This window comes from Antedon mediterranea, chromosome 9 (genome assembly GCF_964355755.1).
Source record: "Antedon mediterranea chromosome 9, ecAntMedi1.1, whole genome shotgun sequence".
NCBI classification, from domain to species: domain Eukaryota; kingdom Metazoa; phylum Echinodermata; class Crinoidea; order Comatulida; family Antedonidae; genus Antedon; species Antedon mediterranea.
In genome coordinates, this window is record NC_092678.1 from 9,005,015 (window position 1) to 9,023,195 (window position 18,181).

The 18,181-nt window shown below is 33.2% G+C and overlaps 1 protein-coding gene across 1 annotated transcript; it reads left to right on the forward strand.

The window, feature by feature from the left end:
* The first annotated feature begins 13,759 nt into the window (after positions 1-13,759).
* Positions 13,760-17,207, forward strand: LOC140058591 (uncharacterized). Its single transcript, XM_072104272.1, has 3 exons — positions 13,760-13,796; positions 13,900-13,965; positions 14,555-17,207. The coding sequence occupies exon 3, from the start codon at positions 14,581-14,583 to the stop codon at positions 16,450-16,452; it is 1,872 nt and encodes a 623-aa protein (XP_071960373.1). The 5' UTR covers positions 13,760-13,796; positions 13,900-13,965; positions 14,555-14,580; the 3' UTR covers positions 16,453-17,207.
* The last annotated feature ends 974 nt before the right edge of the window (positions 17,208-18,181 follow it).

Genomic DNA, 18,181 nt, shown 5'->3' on the forward strand with positions numbered 1-18,181 from the left:
TCCACATTAGGAATACCTCTCACATGCTAAGCGACCGCTCTACCATTTGATCTAGTCCCCCAGACGACAGATATAATTTAGGTGTATATGTAGGTCTAATGTGATGAGCTGACAATGAACTGTTGTATGGAGTGGGTTCGCAATTAAAAACAATTTCGTCAGGCCTAACGCTACATCTTTCCATATTAGGAATAGCCTATACGATAATATTTTTAAAAATCGAAATTATTTTGTTATGTTATAATTATACCGTAATTAAAAATAAATTAATTGGAAGACCCGGGCATTGATCCCGGTACCTCTCACATGCTAAGCGAGCGCTCTACCATTTGAGCTAGTCCCCCAATCGACAGCTATAATTCCATGTAGGTCTAATGTGAGGAGCTCACAATGAACTTTTATATGGAGTGAGTTCGTAATTGGTTATCCGCACTTGGCGGATAACCGCTTGTTATTGTCAAGATCTTTTTTTTTCTTTCTTATTCTTCTTTCTTTCCACGAATTTCTTTCTCTCAACATAACATTGAATAACTATATCAGAAGATTGACCTCTATCTGAAGATGTCATAATAAGGTTTTCGGTGCTGTCCAAGTTGCGCAGCGTAACATACGCATGATTATACGATTTTTAAAAAATTATCTTAAATTCAGAACCAAAAGACATTTGTTATTGAAACTTAAGAAAATGATAATTTATATCAAGGGTCACATTTCTACTGAGTGAAAATGGCGGGTTTGTACACAAAATTACGCGAGCACGCGTGTTTAAAATTTTAAAATTCGAAAAGTCAAATTCTAAACTATGACATAACGATTAGAATGACGTAATATGAAGCGCGTATAAGACTATACTATTGTCACCTTTCTTTACTCGTGTACATTGTAGCATAACGTGTAGTGCTCTAATAACTATCGTTTGGATTCTCTCAGCTATACAAACTGAGGTTCGAATCTGTATGGATTTTTTTTTGTAATAAATATAAAATGTTTTTCTTTCATTTTGAAAGAGAGATATTTAGAGTCAAGTTAATTTAGGATAATATAATGTAAAAGATTAACAACATCAAAAATTCAACAAGGTGGTGTGTTTAATGTCAGCTTTTTCTAGTAATTTCACCAACTTTTAAACAATTTGATAATGGAAAACAATTTCAGCCACGTCTTTCCGTATTTCCACATTAGGAATAATAATACACAGTAATATTTTAAAAAAAATCGAAATTATTTAAATTTAAATGTTAAGTTTTAATATACCTATAAATTAAAAAAAAATAGATTGGAAGACCCGTGCATTGATCCCGGTACCTCTCACATGCAAAGCGAGCGCTTTACCATTTGAGCTAGTCCCCCAGACGACATATATAATTGCATGTAGGTCACGTCTAATGTGATGATCTGACAATGAACTGTTGTATGGAGTGGGTTCGTAATTAAAAACAATTTCGTCAGGCCTAATATTCCATATTAGGAATAGCCTACACGATAATATTTTAAAAAAACTAAAAAACATTACTCGTATACATTGTGGCATAACGTGTAGTGCTCTACTAACTATCGTTTGGACTCTCAGCTATACTAACTCGGGTTCGAATCTGTATGGATTTATTTTTTTAAATAAATATAAAATGTTTTTCTTTTATTTTGAAAGAAAGATATTTAGAGAGTCAAGTTAATTTAGGATAATATAATGTAAAATATTAACAACATCAAAATTCAACAGGATGGCGTGTTGACTAACAATTTAATGTCAGAAAAATGGAATTATAATTCTCTTCGTTACGTGTTTAGAAAAGAATTTATATCTCATCGTAGTTTGTGGTATGTCGGCGTTGTTATGAAAATGAATTTGTGCAGGTGTAGTGGGAAAGATGGTATTGTTAGTCATTCGCGGTCAACACGCCACACTGTTAAATTTTGATTTTTGTGCTAAACATAACATTTACAATATCAAAAATCGGGTGGCGAAAGCCACAGAAAAATAAAAGATGTTATGGTGTGCTCTCCCTGCCTCAGCATTAAGGCCAATTGAAGCCAAATGCTCCTTAATTTGTTAGTACTCTTGGGTGGGCTTCTTTTCCAGATGGACTTCTTTTCGAGATTACTTTCAAACTAAATGAGGGGATCTGCATGCTAGGTTCCCGCTCTGAGAAATTGGTTTTTTTTTACATGATTTGAATAATCTTCTAATGTAAAGATTATCAACATTCAACAGTGTGGCGTGTTGACCGCAATGACTAACAATACCATCTTCCCCACTACACCTGCACCAACTAATTTGCATAATAACGCACGGCATACCAACTGTTCAATATTTGTATGGGGGTCGCAAACAATGGGTTGGTTGGATCATGGAGAAATAATTATTTCTCCATGGTTGGATGGATGGCCATGCTTATTCAGTCTGCTATTGTTCATCATTGAATTCATTGTATCAGTTGTTTTGATTTCTCATTATCAATTATTCACTTAATTCATTTCATTTATTTATGCTCAAACACAGTAAAATGTAGTACATGGTTTAAAATAATTTTCGTTTGTTTAAAGTTAAAAATTCACACACAAACTGTGAAATTATTTATTACAATAATGCATATGTATTTAAATAAATAGAGATAGGCTAATACACTAGTCAGGTTAGGGCATCTTTACACATTTCTATTTATTTGTTCTTAATTTTAGGTTTTTTTAAAATTGAGGGCGCCAAACATAAAATTTACAAGATCAGAAAGAGGTGGGAAGCCAAAAAAAAATTGATGACTATTGTCAACTTTCATTACTCCTGAACATTTTGGCATAACGTGTAGTGCTCTACTAACTATCGTTTGAATTCTCTCAGCTCTACTAGCTGGGGTTCGAATCTCTACGGATTTCTTTTTTTTTTAAATAAATATCAAATGTTTTTTCTTTTATTTTCAAAGAGAGATATTTAGAGAGTCAAGTTAATTTAGGATAATATTATGTAAAAGATTAACAACATCAACATTCAACAGGGTGGCGTGTTTAATGTCAGCCTTTTCTAGTAATTTTACCAACTTTTAAACAATTTGATAATGGAAAACAATTTCGGCCACGTATTTCCGTATTTCCAAATTAGGAATAGTACACAGTAATATTTAGAAAAATCGAAATTATTTAAATTTAAATGTTAAATTTTAATATACCTATAAATTAAAAAAAATAGATTGTAAGACCTGGGCATTGATCCCGGTACCTCTCACATGCTAAGCGAGCGCTCTACAATTTGAGCTAGTCCCCCAGTCGGAAGATCTAATTCCATGTTATGAGCTCACAATGAACTGTTGTATGGAGTGGGTTCGTAATTAACAAGCACGAGGGGTACAGCAAAAGAAGCTGCAATGACGTCATAAGACGTAACGTAACGTCAAATACACATCAATAACCTCGCTACCAAATACGGCTATATTCCGAAAAGTTACGTCACATAACCGGAAATGGCATAAATACGGTAAATTATGAAATCTCAAAGTGCTATTTTGCAATTTCCGCTTTGTTCACCTATTACCCTAGTATATGCATGACATGTTTCAGAGCCGTCAGACGACGCGTAAAGAACTAGTAGGACTTGAAAGTTGGCTCAATAGTGTCCAGATGGAAGAAGAAGAGGAGAGGAGAAGATGGGCGGGCGGGCGAGTCCTACTCGGGTACCCCGAGTAAAAACTCGACTTCGTATATGCCTAGGCCTAGCCTGTCGGTGAAATTAGTCTAAGCTTCGAAATTAGGCCCTGTCACAGCCTTTTGGGATCGTTTCCAGCACATCACCAGATGCATTGATGTTGTCGCCTCATGATGTGTGGTGGAAAGGGGGACGTATAAGTCTGTGAACCCCAAACACAGTCGCATAGCTTTAACTCTATTCCGCCGACCAGCGTGGGAATCGAGCCCACGACATACGTGTTTTCAACACGACGCTCAGGCGACTGAGCTAACTGGTCATTTGGCTTTTAACAAGGTTAATATGATATTTAATGACGTAATGATGAATAACGTAATACTGTACACGTATAAATAGACTATTATTAGCTGTTCAGTCATGTACTGTTTTGTGGCGTAACGGGTAATGCTCAGGGTGAGTGCTCTCAGCTTTAGATTGGGTTCGAACCTATTTTTTCGTCAAACTACAAAAGTACAGATTTTTTCGATCCAATCCACGTGAATAACTATTATTACTCTAGTAGCTAGATCAACTTTCGTATGCACTTTGAGGTCCAGAGAATTTGACTTCAGAAATTGGTTTAGGATGGTCAAACAATCATTATTGGCTTGGTTACACATTTTGAAAATGTGGCGAAAGGTCAGGGTGAAAGGTTATCAAACTAAACACCAATAAGTCCTTAAATCTCGACAACCACTGGTCACAGCGAGGTAATTTTGGTGTCAAATTGATCAGAAGGTATACATTTATATTCAGTCTAATGGGACATTTTAGTCAAAAATGACCGGAAATGCCATTTCTTACCTTTGACCCACACCCCATGGCATGTATGTATCTCCGTAACTACTGATTGTAGACACTTGAATTTGGTCTTAAATTGTTTGAAATAAACATTTTGTTATTTGTTGCACATTTTTAAAAATGTTACAAAAGGTCAAAGGGTCAGGGTCAAGGGTTATATGAACAAATATAAATAGATACTTGTATCTCGGCAACCACTCGTCGCAGCAAGTCAATTTTAGTCTCAAAATGTTCAGAAGGCATGCTTTCATATTCAATCTAATGGGACATTTTAGTCAAGTTTAGTCAGAAATGCCATTTCTGACCTTTGACCCACATATCATGGCATCTTCATATCTCTGTAAGTACTGGTCGTAGAAACTAAAATTTGGTATCAAATTGTTCGAAATATACATATTTACATTCATTGTAATAGAACATGTGGTTAAAAGATGAACAGAAATACTATTACTAATGTTTCAAACAAAAAATAAATCTCTACATAACTTATCCAGTAATGTTATGCAATAACTGATACTTTAAATTGTTTCAATTTCAAGTACTAGCTGTCCCCAAGAACATTTTGATAGAAAGGTCAAGCTCAACGGTTCTTTTCGGAATGCTAGAAGTAACTTGCCATGTGTATCCGATTAAACGCCGCGCCCCGGGCATTTATTGTTCAAAAGGGTTTTTAGGGGGAGGGGAGGCATCTTTATTTGGAGTATAATAATTATGGTAACATGTATAATCAAATAAATACCACCTAGATGTAAAAAAATACAGCACAATTAATATCAAAAAGTGAAAAAAATGCATGGTAAATTGTAGATTATGGTAGTTAATGTAATGTGTTGTGATACAATTATTGTGGAAATGCATGTGGCGGGCGTATTCCACATGATGTTCTATTGGAGGGAACGGTGGCGTTTATTTGAGGGAGGCTTTTATTCAAAGCGGTTGTTAATTCGAATAAATTTTAATAATTATAATCGTTTCTCAACTGATAAAAGGTACTTTACATGATTCGTTTTCTTCTTTATGCTTTTTAACGAAATGTTTCTGTCTTTTAGAATAAAAGTGACACTGTTGTTATAGATAACATTAAATGGATCTTCTCTTCCAGGTGCCAGTATAATGATATAAAACAATGACATATCATTTACCTGACACGATTGCACTCATAATGGATCTTCATTCTATCATCTGTTTGTTTAGTGTGACTACAATTTGACAACAATCTTTTGCATATTTTTAAATGCCAATACATAGTTTCATTACTATTGTACAATATGTCCAGCTTTCCTGAAAACACCCTTAGTGTACTGTAGTACAGTGTTGTAGTATGATTTTATCATGATAACTTCTGATGCTTTTATTGTCAATGCATTCAGTACCTAAAACATGTCAAAGTTTCTAGTGGTATTGATAATAAATCTCCAGAAACATATATTGTTTTATTATCTACACTGGGAACAGACGTGTATAATATACACCGACAAAACTCCGGTATAAGTTTTGTCGGTAACATTCAAAAATATTATGCAACAGTGTTACGGAATAATGACAATGAATTGGTCTAATAGTTGTCTCTGATACCTTTTATTACATGATTGTACTTGCGCCAGGATAGAATGAGGTTTAATCCAGTTATTATTCTTATTATATTAATTAATTTTTTTTTAATCTGGGGTGTATTTATTTGATTATACATGTTACCATTATTACACCCAAACAAAATAAACGCCTTCCCTGAATAAATAAATGCCCGGGCCTTTTATTCGGGTAACTATGGTAAGTTACTTCTAGCATTCTTAACTGTTGAGCTCGAGTATTTATTCGAATTAACACCCGCTTTGAATAAAAGCCTCCCTCAAATAAACGCCACCATTCCCTTCAATAGAACATCATGTGGAATAAACGCTCCGCCACATGCATTTACAAAATAATTGTATCACAACACATTTCATTAACTACCATAATCTACAATTTACCAAGCATTTTGACATAATTTTATCATTTTTTGATATTAATTGTGCTGTATTTTGTTTACATCTAGGTGGTATTTATTTGATTATGCTACCATATTATACTCCAAATAAAGATGCCTCCCCTCCCCCTAAAAACCCTTTTGAACAATAAATGCCTGGGGCGTTTAATCGGATACACAAGGCAAGTTACTTCTAGCATTCTGAAAAGAACTGTTGAGCTTGACGTTTATATCAAAATTGTTCTCGTGGACAGCAATAGTACTTGTAATTGAAACAATTTAAAGTATCAGTTATTGCATAACATTACTGTCTAAGGATAAGTTGTGTAGAGATATGTTTTTTGTTTTAAACATTAGTAATAGTATTTTCTGTTCATCTTCATCACATTTTCTATGAATGAATGTAAATATGTATATTTCGAACAATTTGATACCAAATTTAAGTTTCTACGACCAGTACTTACAGAGATATGAAGATGCCCTGGTATGTGGGTCAAAGGTCAGAAATGGCATTTTTGATCATTTTTTACTAAAATGCCCCATTAGACGGAATATAAATGCATGCCTTCTGAACATTTTGAGACCAAAATTGACTTGCTGCGACCAGTGGTTGCCGAGATAAAAGTACCTTTATTTATTTGTTCATATAACCCTTGACCCTGACCCTTTGACCTTTTGTAACATTTTTCAAAATGTGTAACAAATAACAAATATATATTTCGAACAATTTAAAACCAAATTCAAGTGTCTACGACCAGTAGTTACGGAGATAAATACATGCCCTGGGTTGTGGGTCAAAGGTAAGAAATGGAATTTCCGGTCATTTTTGACTAAAATGTCCCATTAGACTGAATATAAATGTATACCTTCTGATCAATTTGAGACCAAAATTACTTCGCTGTAACCAGTGGTTGTTGATATTTAAGGACATATTGGTGTTTGGTCTTATGACTTATGACCACCCTAAACCAATTTCTGAAGTCAAATTTTCTGGACTTCAAAGTGCATACGAAAGTTGATCTAGCTACTAGAGTATATAGGCCCTATACAACATTTTTTTTCAGGGGGACAATCACGAAAATAAAAAAAACAAATTTCTTAAACTTAAGGCCTATAGATAATGAATGAGAAAATGCAGTGTATTATTTATATGAAGACTTTGTCCATATACAGTAATTTGTTATTGGTAAAATAATTATGGGGTAAAGGTAACATTTTTCGTAAAACTACAATATTAATACTGTAATTATTATTTTTATTTTAATGATGTTTGATTTATTTATTTTTCGCGCCGCTGCTCTAGCCAGCTATGTCCCATAAGGACATATTCATTAATAAGCTGTTTCATAGCGGTAGCTTTAGTATCTAAGGCCGACAGTTTTGCGAATTTGCAAACTCGACTATAATGTATAGATCCCAGCTGCTGGACCCAAAAAATGTCTGGGAAAAGAGAGTCTATGAGGGCTGACGGTTGAACAATTTTGGATTCTTGCCCTTTGATTCGTTGACGCGAAACAACAGATTGTAGAAAAATTGTTCACTTGTACCACCGTGAAGTCACGTTGTCTCTATAGGGTATTCAGTTGCATGCCTACAGTTCAGGTTGAGGTCACACAAAAACAGGCTACAATAAAGTTCTAAATTGACTATTTTTAAATGCCATTTTTAATTAGTAGATTAATATTTGTTGGCAAATAATACATTGTTGGAAAGGTACACATGTCTTCTTTCAAATGCTGTGTATAGCCTACAATTAACTAGTGAAAAAACGGGCATGTGATTCATAATTAAAGCACTATCTGTGATTTGTATGTATCTTTGCGATGAAATCTTTTTAATAATTAATCATAAATTAATCAAAAGAACAATGATTAATTTTAAAATGTCGAGCGGGGTTTTTTGTAAGAAATATTTCTTGTTTATTTCGGCAATGATTTTTTTCTTGATATTGATGTTGATAACTTTAAATTGAATTGTTTTGATATGTGTTTTAACTTTGTATGAGACAAGCATCATTATATCCACTTGTTTTTGTGGACGAAATAAAGTTATCTTATCTTAGATCGTTTAATATAAGTTTATGTTAAAATAAATAAATTATAGTATTACAAAAACGTTTGATGAAATATTGTATTTATTAAAACATGGATTGTTTTAGAATACCGGTAGTCTTTAGATATTTAAAATAATTGGAGGCAATATGTATATAAAGCCGGTGAGTACGGTTTTCTACCATTCTTACATCTTATATAACTATAAATATAGCCCCAATAATTTTATATAATTATTGTTAACATGGTAGTACTGTATAAGATAATACTAACAAGAAATATTTCTTACAAAAAACGCCGCGTAACTTTTTGACTGGACAGTTGTAAGAACAGTCTTCATTAATTTAATATAATAGGTCGGCCAATCAAAACGCAAGTGAACAATTGGGACTTTACTTGTGATTTATGTCATTGGACTGTCAGCACAGTCGTTTCTTTCTAGAATTAAACGCACAAACTTGTAATAGGAATAATGTATGTTTTATGTGGTTATTACTATCGCATTTAGGTATTGATATTATAATAATAATATGGCTTTTGAATATATAATTACTGTCTGTAGAATAACATTTATACATTTTCGGTTCGCGATGAAAAGTTATATGAATGGATTTGTAATATAGGTATTTATAATAATAGTATATGGGTTGTATTATTGCTAAGCTATCACCAAATCGCGTTATAACATTATTTCTCAGGGTTTTTTGCACCATTGATCAATACCAAACGCGCATCGGTATTATAGTTTTTAATGAATCGTTACATTAATAAAAATACCCAATTAAATCAATCGCGTCAGTCCAATTCCGACTTATGTTTCGATCACATAGTTCTGTGTCTACACTGTCCCAACTAGTTTAACAAAAAAAAAGTGTGATGTGCCCAAATATGGTAGTGATATGCCCGAATATCGTAGTGATATGACATCGTCATGTCTATATAATATGGGCACATCATATTTAGTTTGATAGTATAGACAGAGCTTAAGGATTATATTTAAAAAATGTTTTCTTACATTTTGAAAAAAAGTATTTTTTTGTTTATAAGCCCAATTTTCCAGTCTTAATTTTACATTTTGAAAAAAAAGTATTTTATTTGTTGATAAGCCCAATTTTGCATTCTTATTTTACATTTTAAACGAAAGTATTTATTTGTTGATAAGCCGAATTTTCCAGTTTAATAATAATGACCCCTTCCACAGTGCTTATACCATATACATTTTACATGATATTGACCGTGGGTTCTTTACGCCTCTGATGCATTTGTTTTTATTGTACCTTTTTAATAAATTATTATATGTTTAGGCCTAATCACACCCAATTTAATGAAACGGTCAGATTCTGATTTCAATTGAACGAAAGTAGTACTGTATTTATTATTCATTGATAAGCCAAGGGTCCCATGGCGTTAGCCGATATCTTGAGCATTTAACCTGTAACACAAATCATTCTTCAAAATCTAAAGAAAGAACCTCACACGTCTTTTTTGTGAGTGATACACTATGGATATGCCCACGGAAATAATATGTGGACATTGCAAACAATCAGGCCTACAGTAACAAACATAACATGGCTAATAAGCATAACATTCAGACTGGTTTGTTTTCTAGTGGATTTTTATTTACTTTAGCATGTAGAATAAAACTAGTAACAGTGGCTATATTAATAATTATACTGACTATCCTTGATGTTATCGCGTCTAATAATAAAATATTTTGTTGTTGATAAGCCCAATTTTTCAGCCTTGATTTTACATTTTGAACGAAAGTATTTATTTGTTGATAAGCCCAATTTTGCAGTCTTAATAATGACCCTTCCACAGTGCATTTTACATGATATTGACCGAGGGTTTTTACGCCTCTATAGCCACTGATCAATACCATAATTAATGTTCTTTTTTAAATGAATATTGAAATGTTTCAACATACCCAATTCAAAAAACGGTCCGTTTTCGAGTTCAATCTTTTGATTAGAGAGGTTGGAGTTTCATTTTGAACGAAAGTATTTATTTGATTGATAAGCCAAATTTCTAGTCCTAATGATTTGAGATTCAACGGGTTTTGCTTTCAATTGTATAATAATATAATTATATATATATATATAAATATAATATTAAGTATAATTATGAATTCACCAACACTTTCAGGCCCAATAACAATGATCCCGGGCCCGAGTTTTTGTAGACCGGACTTCCATGCACAGCCACATGTTAAGGAATATGAATCTCTTTATGATTTTAATATGGTTCGAAATGATATTACACAACAACGATTAGACAGCAACTGTGCAAGAGTCCAACTAATCAAATCGGAATGATCAATTTAATTGAACATTTACAGCATAAGGCCCATACACTAGGACGATAACGATCGACGATAAATAGACAAATGTGCATTTTTAATACATAAACCAAAAGAAATATAAACAATTCCTTTGATGAAAATTATATTTTCACACGTCCAATCAAATGACGTCATGATTAGTAAGACCAATAATATCGTGACAATACAGCGATTTTATTGTTTTTATTTATCATGACGTCATTTGATTGGAATTTGAAAAACATTATTTTTATCAAAGACAGCATAAATGATTATCCTATAGGTCTAGAACGAAAACCTTTCTAATTTCTTTTGGTTTATGTAAAAAAAATGCATGCTATATATTTATCGTCCGTCGTTTTCGTCATAGTGTAATTGGGCCTTTATACCAAAAAAATAAATTGATTACGAAGTGACATGTCATTTTCACCTATCACCAAAAAACTAACCTTTTCAACACTAATTAATTGTTACGAAGCCAATTTATATTATATATTTCATTAAAACTGAACTTTACGGTAAATGAAGAGTAAGTATCAGTTAATATGAATAATATAACTAGTAGGTCTATGAACTTGCGTCCAGACACAGAACTGTGAAATTACTATCGTAAATGTTGAAACCACTTATAAAACCTTTTTTTAAAGAAAATATAATTGTGTTAGGAGAAGGCTAATAAACAAATAGATAATGTACAAACCTTTTTCTGGATTAATTAATGGAGCAGGCGTTAATAATAATCTGCTGCTGCTACCTAGACTGATTGTTCACCTTCTGACGATAATTGATTGGACCCCCCCCCCCCCCGGCATCTGATAACCAAAAAAAAATTTACCAGGACTGTTTCAATGATTTAATATCTGACGGCGTATTATTATAACCTTGGCCTAGATTGACAGTCAAAAGAAAGTCATTGTAAATACCTCCCTTTATGTTGACAGAGCCAAAATAAAGTTTTGACCATTATCGAATGATTATTTGACAGTGACTTATTATAATACCGGCCTGGTTGACAGCAAAACGAAGTTATTATTTATTGAACAAGATTTTACAGATTTCCGTCTACATCTCAATAATACTGTATTATCAGCAAAGGCTTTCATATAGACTCTCTTCTCCCAGACGTTTTTTGGGTCCAGCAGCTACCTATAAATTATAGTCGAGTTTCCAAATTCACAAAACTGTCAGCCTTAGATACTAAAGCTACCGCTATGAAACAGCTTATTAATGAATGTGTCCTCCTGGGACATAGCTGGCTAGAGCCGCGGCGCGAAAAGTATAGTAGGGCCTACCTGCAGATAAAAAATATATATCAGAAGCTTTTTTCCTTGGATAGTCATAGCTCATATATTATGTTTAAGCACTCTATGTTAGTTTTTTTTTTATAATGAGTTGATTTTTTTTTCATTGCGAAAAACTATTAGTAATTTGCTTGTACACATTTTATTCTGCATTGTTTTTGATTATTGTCTCAGTATTTTAATTCAAATGTTTTCTTCTTTGTTTAGCTGTTTCGCCTTCTTTGAAGTATGCCACTGTAATAAAAGTGTAGTATTCAAATAAATAGCTATACAGCACGTGTAATATGGCTTTAGTGGATGACCTAAACAGGATATATCTGGCCTTAAATATCAGGGATGTTCTAGGTAAATCAGGGAGTTAAAAATATCTGGCATGATGCTGTATTTAAAATACATCCCTGTCACGTCTAATGCTAATAGAAATGGGAAATAGTTATCTAATTTCAAGAAAATAAGTCTCTTTAAAATATTAGAATTATTTGCAAGACACTCTTTTGATTCGAAATTCAAGAGAACATTTTAATTCGGTATTTTAAATGTTGCAATATTTATGTGTGTTATTTTAAAGATGTATTTATCCCCCAAAAAGGATGAAAAATGAAGGTTAATAAAACCAGACTTATATTTATACCTTTGCAGTGTTTAATAAAGGTCTTCATTCCTGTAGATTTCTAGTTCTTTCAATTGATTTTACGATGAGATAGGCTCATCCATTTCGGCAGTTAAACATCAAGTAGTGACAAATTAAAACAAATCAAATCGTTATTTAAAAAAAAAACACGTTGAAAAACATTTCGTTATCGAATTGTATTTATGTATTTGTTTTGAGTTAATTTTACGATTTCCGATTCGACACTCGTTTTGAAGCACATTTGGTTAAAACAAATAATTTACAAAAAATGTTTTACGATTTAAGGCTGTACACCACTTTACGTAAATATATATTACTACGGCATTTATTGTTACATTCTAACCTAATTAAGAATTTTAAGGGCATTTTATAAAAAAGAAGAATATTAGACCCCTTGTAATTATTCACTAGTAAGCTACTACTACTAGTATACCTCTAACCATTGTGACAGATATGCCAAAAGTAGGCCTATATAGCTACAACGGTAAACAGTTCGTCCCTGGCTAACTAAGAACGTGCTTATTTCTGAATTAGTAATGTCTTATTTTGTGCCAGCATAGAATATTCTATTTATTATATGATACAAGACTATACAAAATAAAGTACTGGCCTCAAAGGTGACGCATCCATCGATACCGTGTTGCTAATAGTTTGGAATCCCGCCAGTTTTCCACGATTTCAAAACAAACGCACGTGGAGTGACTGGAACCTCCGTTCAGCCACATACTGAAACCAATTGTATTGTAAACACAATTGCTTTTGCAAAGGAAATAATCTCACAGCTGAAAATATAGTGTAGTTTTGTAGTCTTGTGCAATACTTTCAGCCTACTGTTTGAATTATTTCCGTTGATTACAATGTATACATTGACGTTTGATGATCAGAAAGACCACTAAGGGGCACTGAAGAACAATATAACGTCAAATTCAAGATAAGTAATATTTCCGGATTCGAGTCTATGGAAAATCCATTTCAATGACGAAATTGCATTGTGCTATAAAATAGGTCTTCCCGGAGGATGCACACGCATTTTATATTGAACAACAGTCACTGGTAGGTATGAATCTGTCTATTATGTCTTAGTAAGATAATTCCTTGTCTATAATAGTGTATCGTACGTACCATATGTTTACAAATGTTATTTTTCTGTTTGTAGGCCTAGATCATTGAGTCTAAAGTAATAGCTGCAGAGCTATCTTGATATCCGAGTCGATTAAGAACGGTATGAACTATTATTAGGCCTACTGTGACGTGTGTTTATGTCATGTTATTTTGTTATGTATTTATAGGTTTTAAATCAAAGATGAAATAATTAAAAGTAAGTTTAAAGGGGTGTATCATCCATTTAAATGTATTTTAATCAATAATATTGGTGTTAACACTCTGGCAGAGGAAATGCTGTTTTGTAGGCTACGTGTATTTATTTTTCATAATAAGCCTATAGTGTAGTAGCCTACGTAAGCAACCATTCCGAAAACAACAATAAGAGAATTAGGTCTAGGACTATATAATTTCTTCATTTTCAATGTATAGGGTCTAGTGCTAAGGAAACCCTTAAAATGAAGCATCCTCATTTGGAAAATGTTATGATAGCAGCTTCTTTTCTGAATCCTGTAGTATTTTTCTGATCATGAGTTCATAAGGAAGAGGCTATAGTAAAACCAACCTCATAATTTGTACAACCCCTAAAGGAATTTTATCAAGTTTAAGGGGGTGGTGCAAATAGCAATGATAAAACGTTTTGTTAGACTGTACAGTTATCTTTACGCTGTTATTGTTAAATATCGTTTCTTATTGTTGAATATTTCCAGGTACCTCATATTCACAGACCTTCGACATGCCGCGTCCAATACCAACCACCTCCAGTTCTGATTCTGAAATCAATTCTGATTCATCAGTAACCAATGAAGTCGATTTGGTAATAGGGGATTTGTATTCATCAGATGTTATTCAAAATCAAGAAAGGCCTAGATTGCTGTCGTTTAACAATATATTCAAGGATCTTGAACTACGATGCGTATGCCGTACAGAAAGGTGTCGCTACAGTTGGTCTCAACGTGTGTCAAAAAGACCTATATATGCCTACCAAGCTCAAGATATAGAATGTAGCTCCATCGTAAACTTAAAACCACAAAGAAAGAACACGAAACAAAGTAACAACAAACCAAACGCAATACTGTCTAAACTACGAAACATTGCATCATATGCCACCAATAAAAATAATGAAAAACCGGACGACAAAAAGAATAAACACGACGCTAACAAACCTGATAATGTTTTGGACAACGAAAATTTGACAGATACCGAATCAGATAGTGGATCTACCAGTGCCACTTGTGATCTTACTATTCCATTCCAATCATATATCGACAGTTTGAAATATGCAAATGAGGAAACGTCTTCGATAAGCTCATCTGATTCTAAAATGATTTCAACAGATTATTATTCAGACGAAGAATTCAGACGAATTGCAGAGGCCGGGCGATTAGCCACCATAAATGAACTGAAATTGGTGGAAATTATTACACCATCTCCGGTGGTCCGTTTACTTTGGATGGATACAAGCTTGCCATTACCATGCACAAACACTACGACAGAAATAGTTCCTAATACTCAAAGTGGGCCTTTTCAATCAAGTAACACACCTAAAGCAGTTGTTGAAAGTACCATAGAAGAGAAATTACCAAACGTCAAACGCAAAAAGTGGACAAAAAAATTAAAGATCAGCAAACCGAAGTTTTTGAAAACTATTAAAAACAAAAGCATAGTGTTGGAATCCACCGGTGCGGAATCTGGAAAGTCAAGCAGCATGTTGCAAAAGAGTAAAAATACGTATAGAAATAAAAGCAGTACCAACACATCTGGTGCTCCTTCACAGCCCACAGTAAACACAGACACCATACCGTCTAAAGTCTCCTTCAAAAATAAAAATGCCCATGTCACTGAACAAAATGAAATTCGCCAAGTACCCCTACCTTCATCGATTGATCACAGTGACGAAAAGCAAAATGGTACAAATTATTCAGATAACAAAGAATTATGTATGACTGGAGCAAGCAATATTCATAACTTTCTTGTCCATAATACAACTCATTCTCGATTGCGCGAAGATATTTCGTCCAGTGATGATTCAGATTCTACTGTATCTGAGGTAGACGAAGATGAAGTACGCAGTATAGCACATGATCTCCAAAGTCTTCAGATCGTCACCAACATCGACAATCCTATACGCTTAATTGGTTTTGGAAAATTAGAAACAAATTCAGTTGCAAATCAACAATTTTATTTACCGTCAAATCGTTCAGATCGTTTTCACAATAAAAAATTGACCTTAAGTAATATTCACACACCATTGAATGAGTTTGAACCAAATAAATGTCCCGATCTGATGTCTGGTGACAATAGTGACGTAAATACCAGTGATTCTGAGGATGAAACTGAGGATGGTTGGCGGGCTGTCTATGATTTCACGAAGCCTATATATAGAAACTTTACGCAAGACTGGTCAAGTGATATGATCTCAACTGATCAGGACACTTCAAGTAATTCTGATATGTTCAGTTCAGATGACGATAATTTAGATTTAAATTATAGCTACAATGTTCTGCAACTTAAAAAGACAGAAGGATTTACTAAATCTGAGAAACTTCGAGAGTCAGTACCAATTAAGCTGATTGGATTTAATTCGGCTAACACTACTTTCATTTAAACTGAGAAGGTATAGCTCTCTGCATTTACATTTAAAAGCGGGTCGAGTAGGAGGTTTATCGAGAGTAGGAGGTTTATCGAGAATAGTAGATATAGGCTTTATACATACACATGTGGATGATGCATGCGCGCAAACACAGACATACGCGTGTCAATGAAACTGTTGTGTTTTTTTTTCATTACAAAGATTGAGAAAGTCAAAGGCAGACTTCCAGTAATGACAAACAAACAAAAGTCCTTTAATATGGTTTCATAAGTCGTGTATCCATTCCTGTGTAGACTGAATTAAAATAACATATACTGAGAGGGGTGAACAAGTGGTGATCGGAGTCCAATAATATACCATGGATGAAATCTATTTTATTTCCTCATTGATTGTATACATTATAGTTCATTCTTATATAGCGCATATTATAAGCAGGCTCTTAATGCGCTCAACATTATTACTCAGTCATTTTTGGATCAAACACGTATGGAAACATTATACTTCCATAATGCAGCTAGTAATCAGCGCAAAGTTGTGTCTTGATCTAATTCTAACCGGGTACCCATTTATACACCTGGGTAGAGAGAGGCAAACGTAAGTAAAGTATCTTGCATACGGTTACAAGTAATGCGGCGAGAGTTGGATTCGAACCTATGTCTCACGACCAGTAGTCCAACTTCCAACACACTGCGCCACACGCCCTCACAATTTATACTGTAAATCATAATATTAGCTAATTAATAATAATAATAATAATAATACTAATAACACGAATAATACTAATAATAATAATAATAATAATATTTATTCGTCAAAAGTTCATAAAAGTACATTTCACAATTCATCTTGCCAGGAGCAAGTAATAGGCATGAGCCCAAACAGAAAACTGCTCTTACTCCATCATTACTTATAAAATACAAAAATAACAAAACTAAGTAGCACAAATTAAGTAAAAACAAAACAAAGTTATATAATGAGATACACCAATTAAAAATAGCTGCATTGAATAAACAATATAAACAATTACAACTTAATATTTACACATAATATTACATAAGAATTAAACATTATATGTATATTTCTGTTTGATATTATTAAGTTAAACTTTGAGTAGTAGACAACAGTTTAACCTAAAATAATTGCGTAAAGTGTTTATACATACTAGTCGACTTGGTGTAAACATGGAGGAGTTTCATCCATGGTGTATGTAAAGAGCCACAAAAAAAGTCTTGACAAATCTGACAAATTAGCTAAAATTGCAAATAAGGCCTCTGTGTCAAGATGTTTTTATAATAATAATTAAATATGCATGACGTTTGAATACAAACAGTTGACATTTTTAGAATACTCTTTTCATTAAGAAGGAATGAACAGAAGAGAAAGACAGTGTCAAATTTAGGATTAAATGAAAGAGAAGTACTGCACTGTGTTATTTTATTGTGCCATTATGTTTTATACATTTATATGCCGACTATTATTATACTAGTAATTAATAATTGAAAATAATATTATTTCTAATACTGTACATATCGTTTTTACTTAATAAAATATATTTCAAGTAAAGTACAAACTTAAAGGACTGACGGTGTTATTATTCTACTGAACTATAAAGTTAAATATCTTTCGGTACTGATATTAAGAGACCCAGGGCGTTTATTTTTTCCTTCGAATAAACGCCCCCGCCACATGCATAAAGTATTGTAACATTTTGTATGAGGCTAGAATTCATTGACTGGCGTGATCT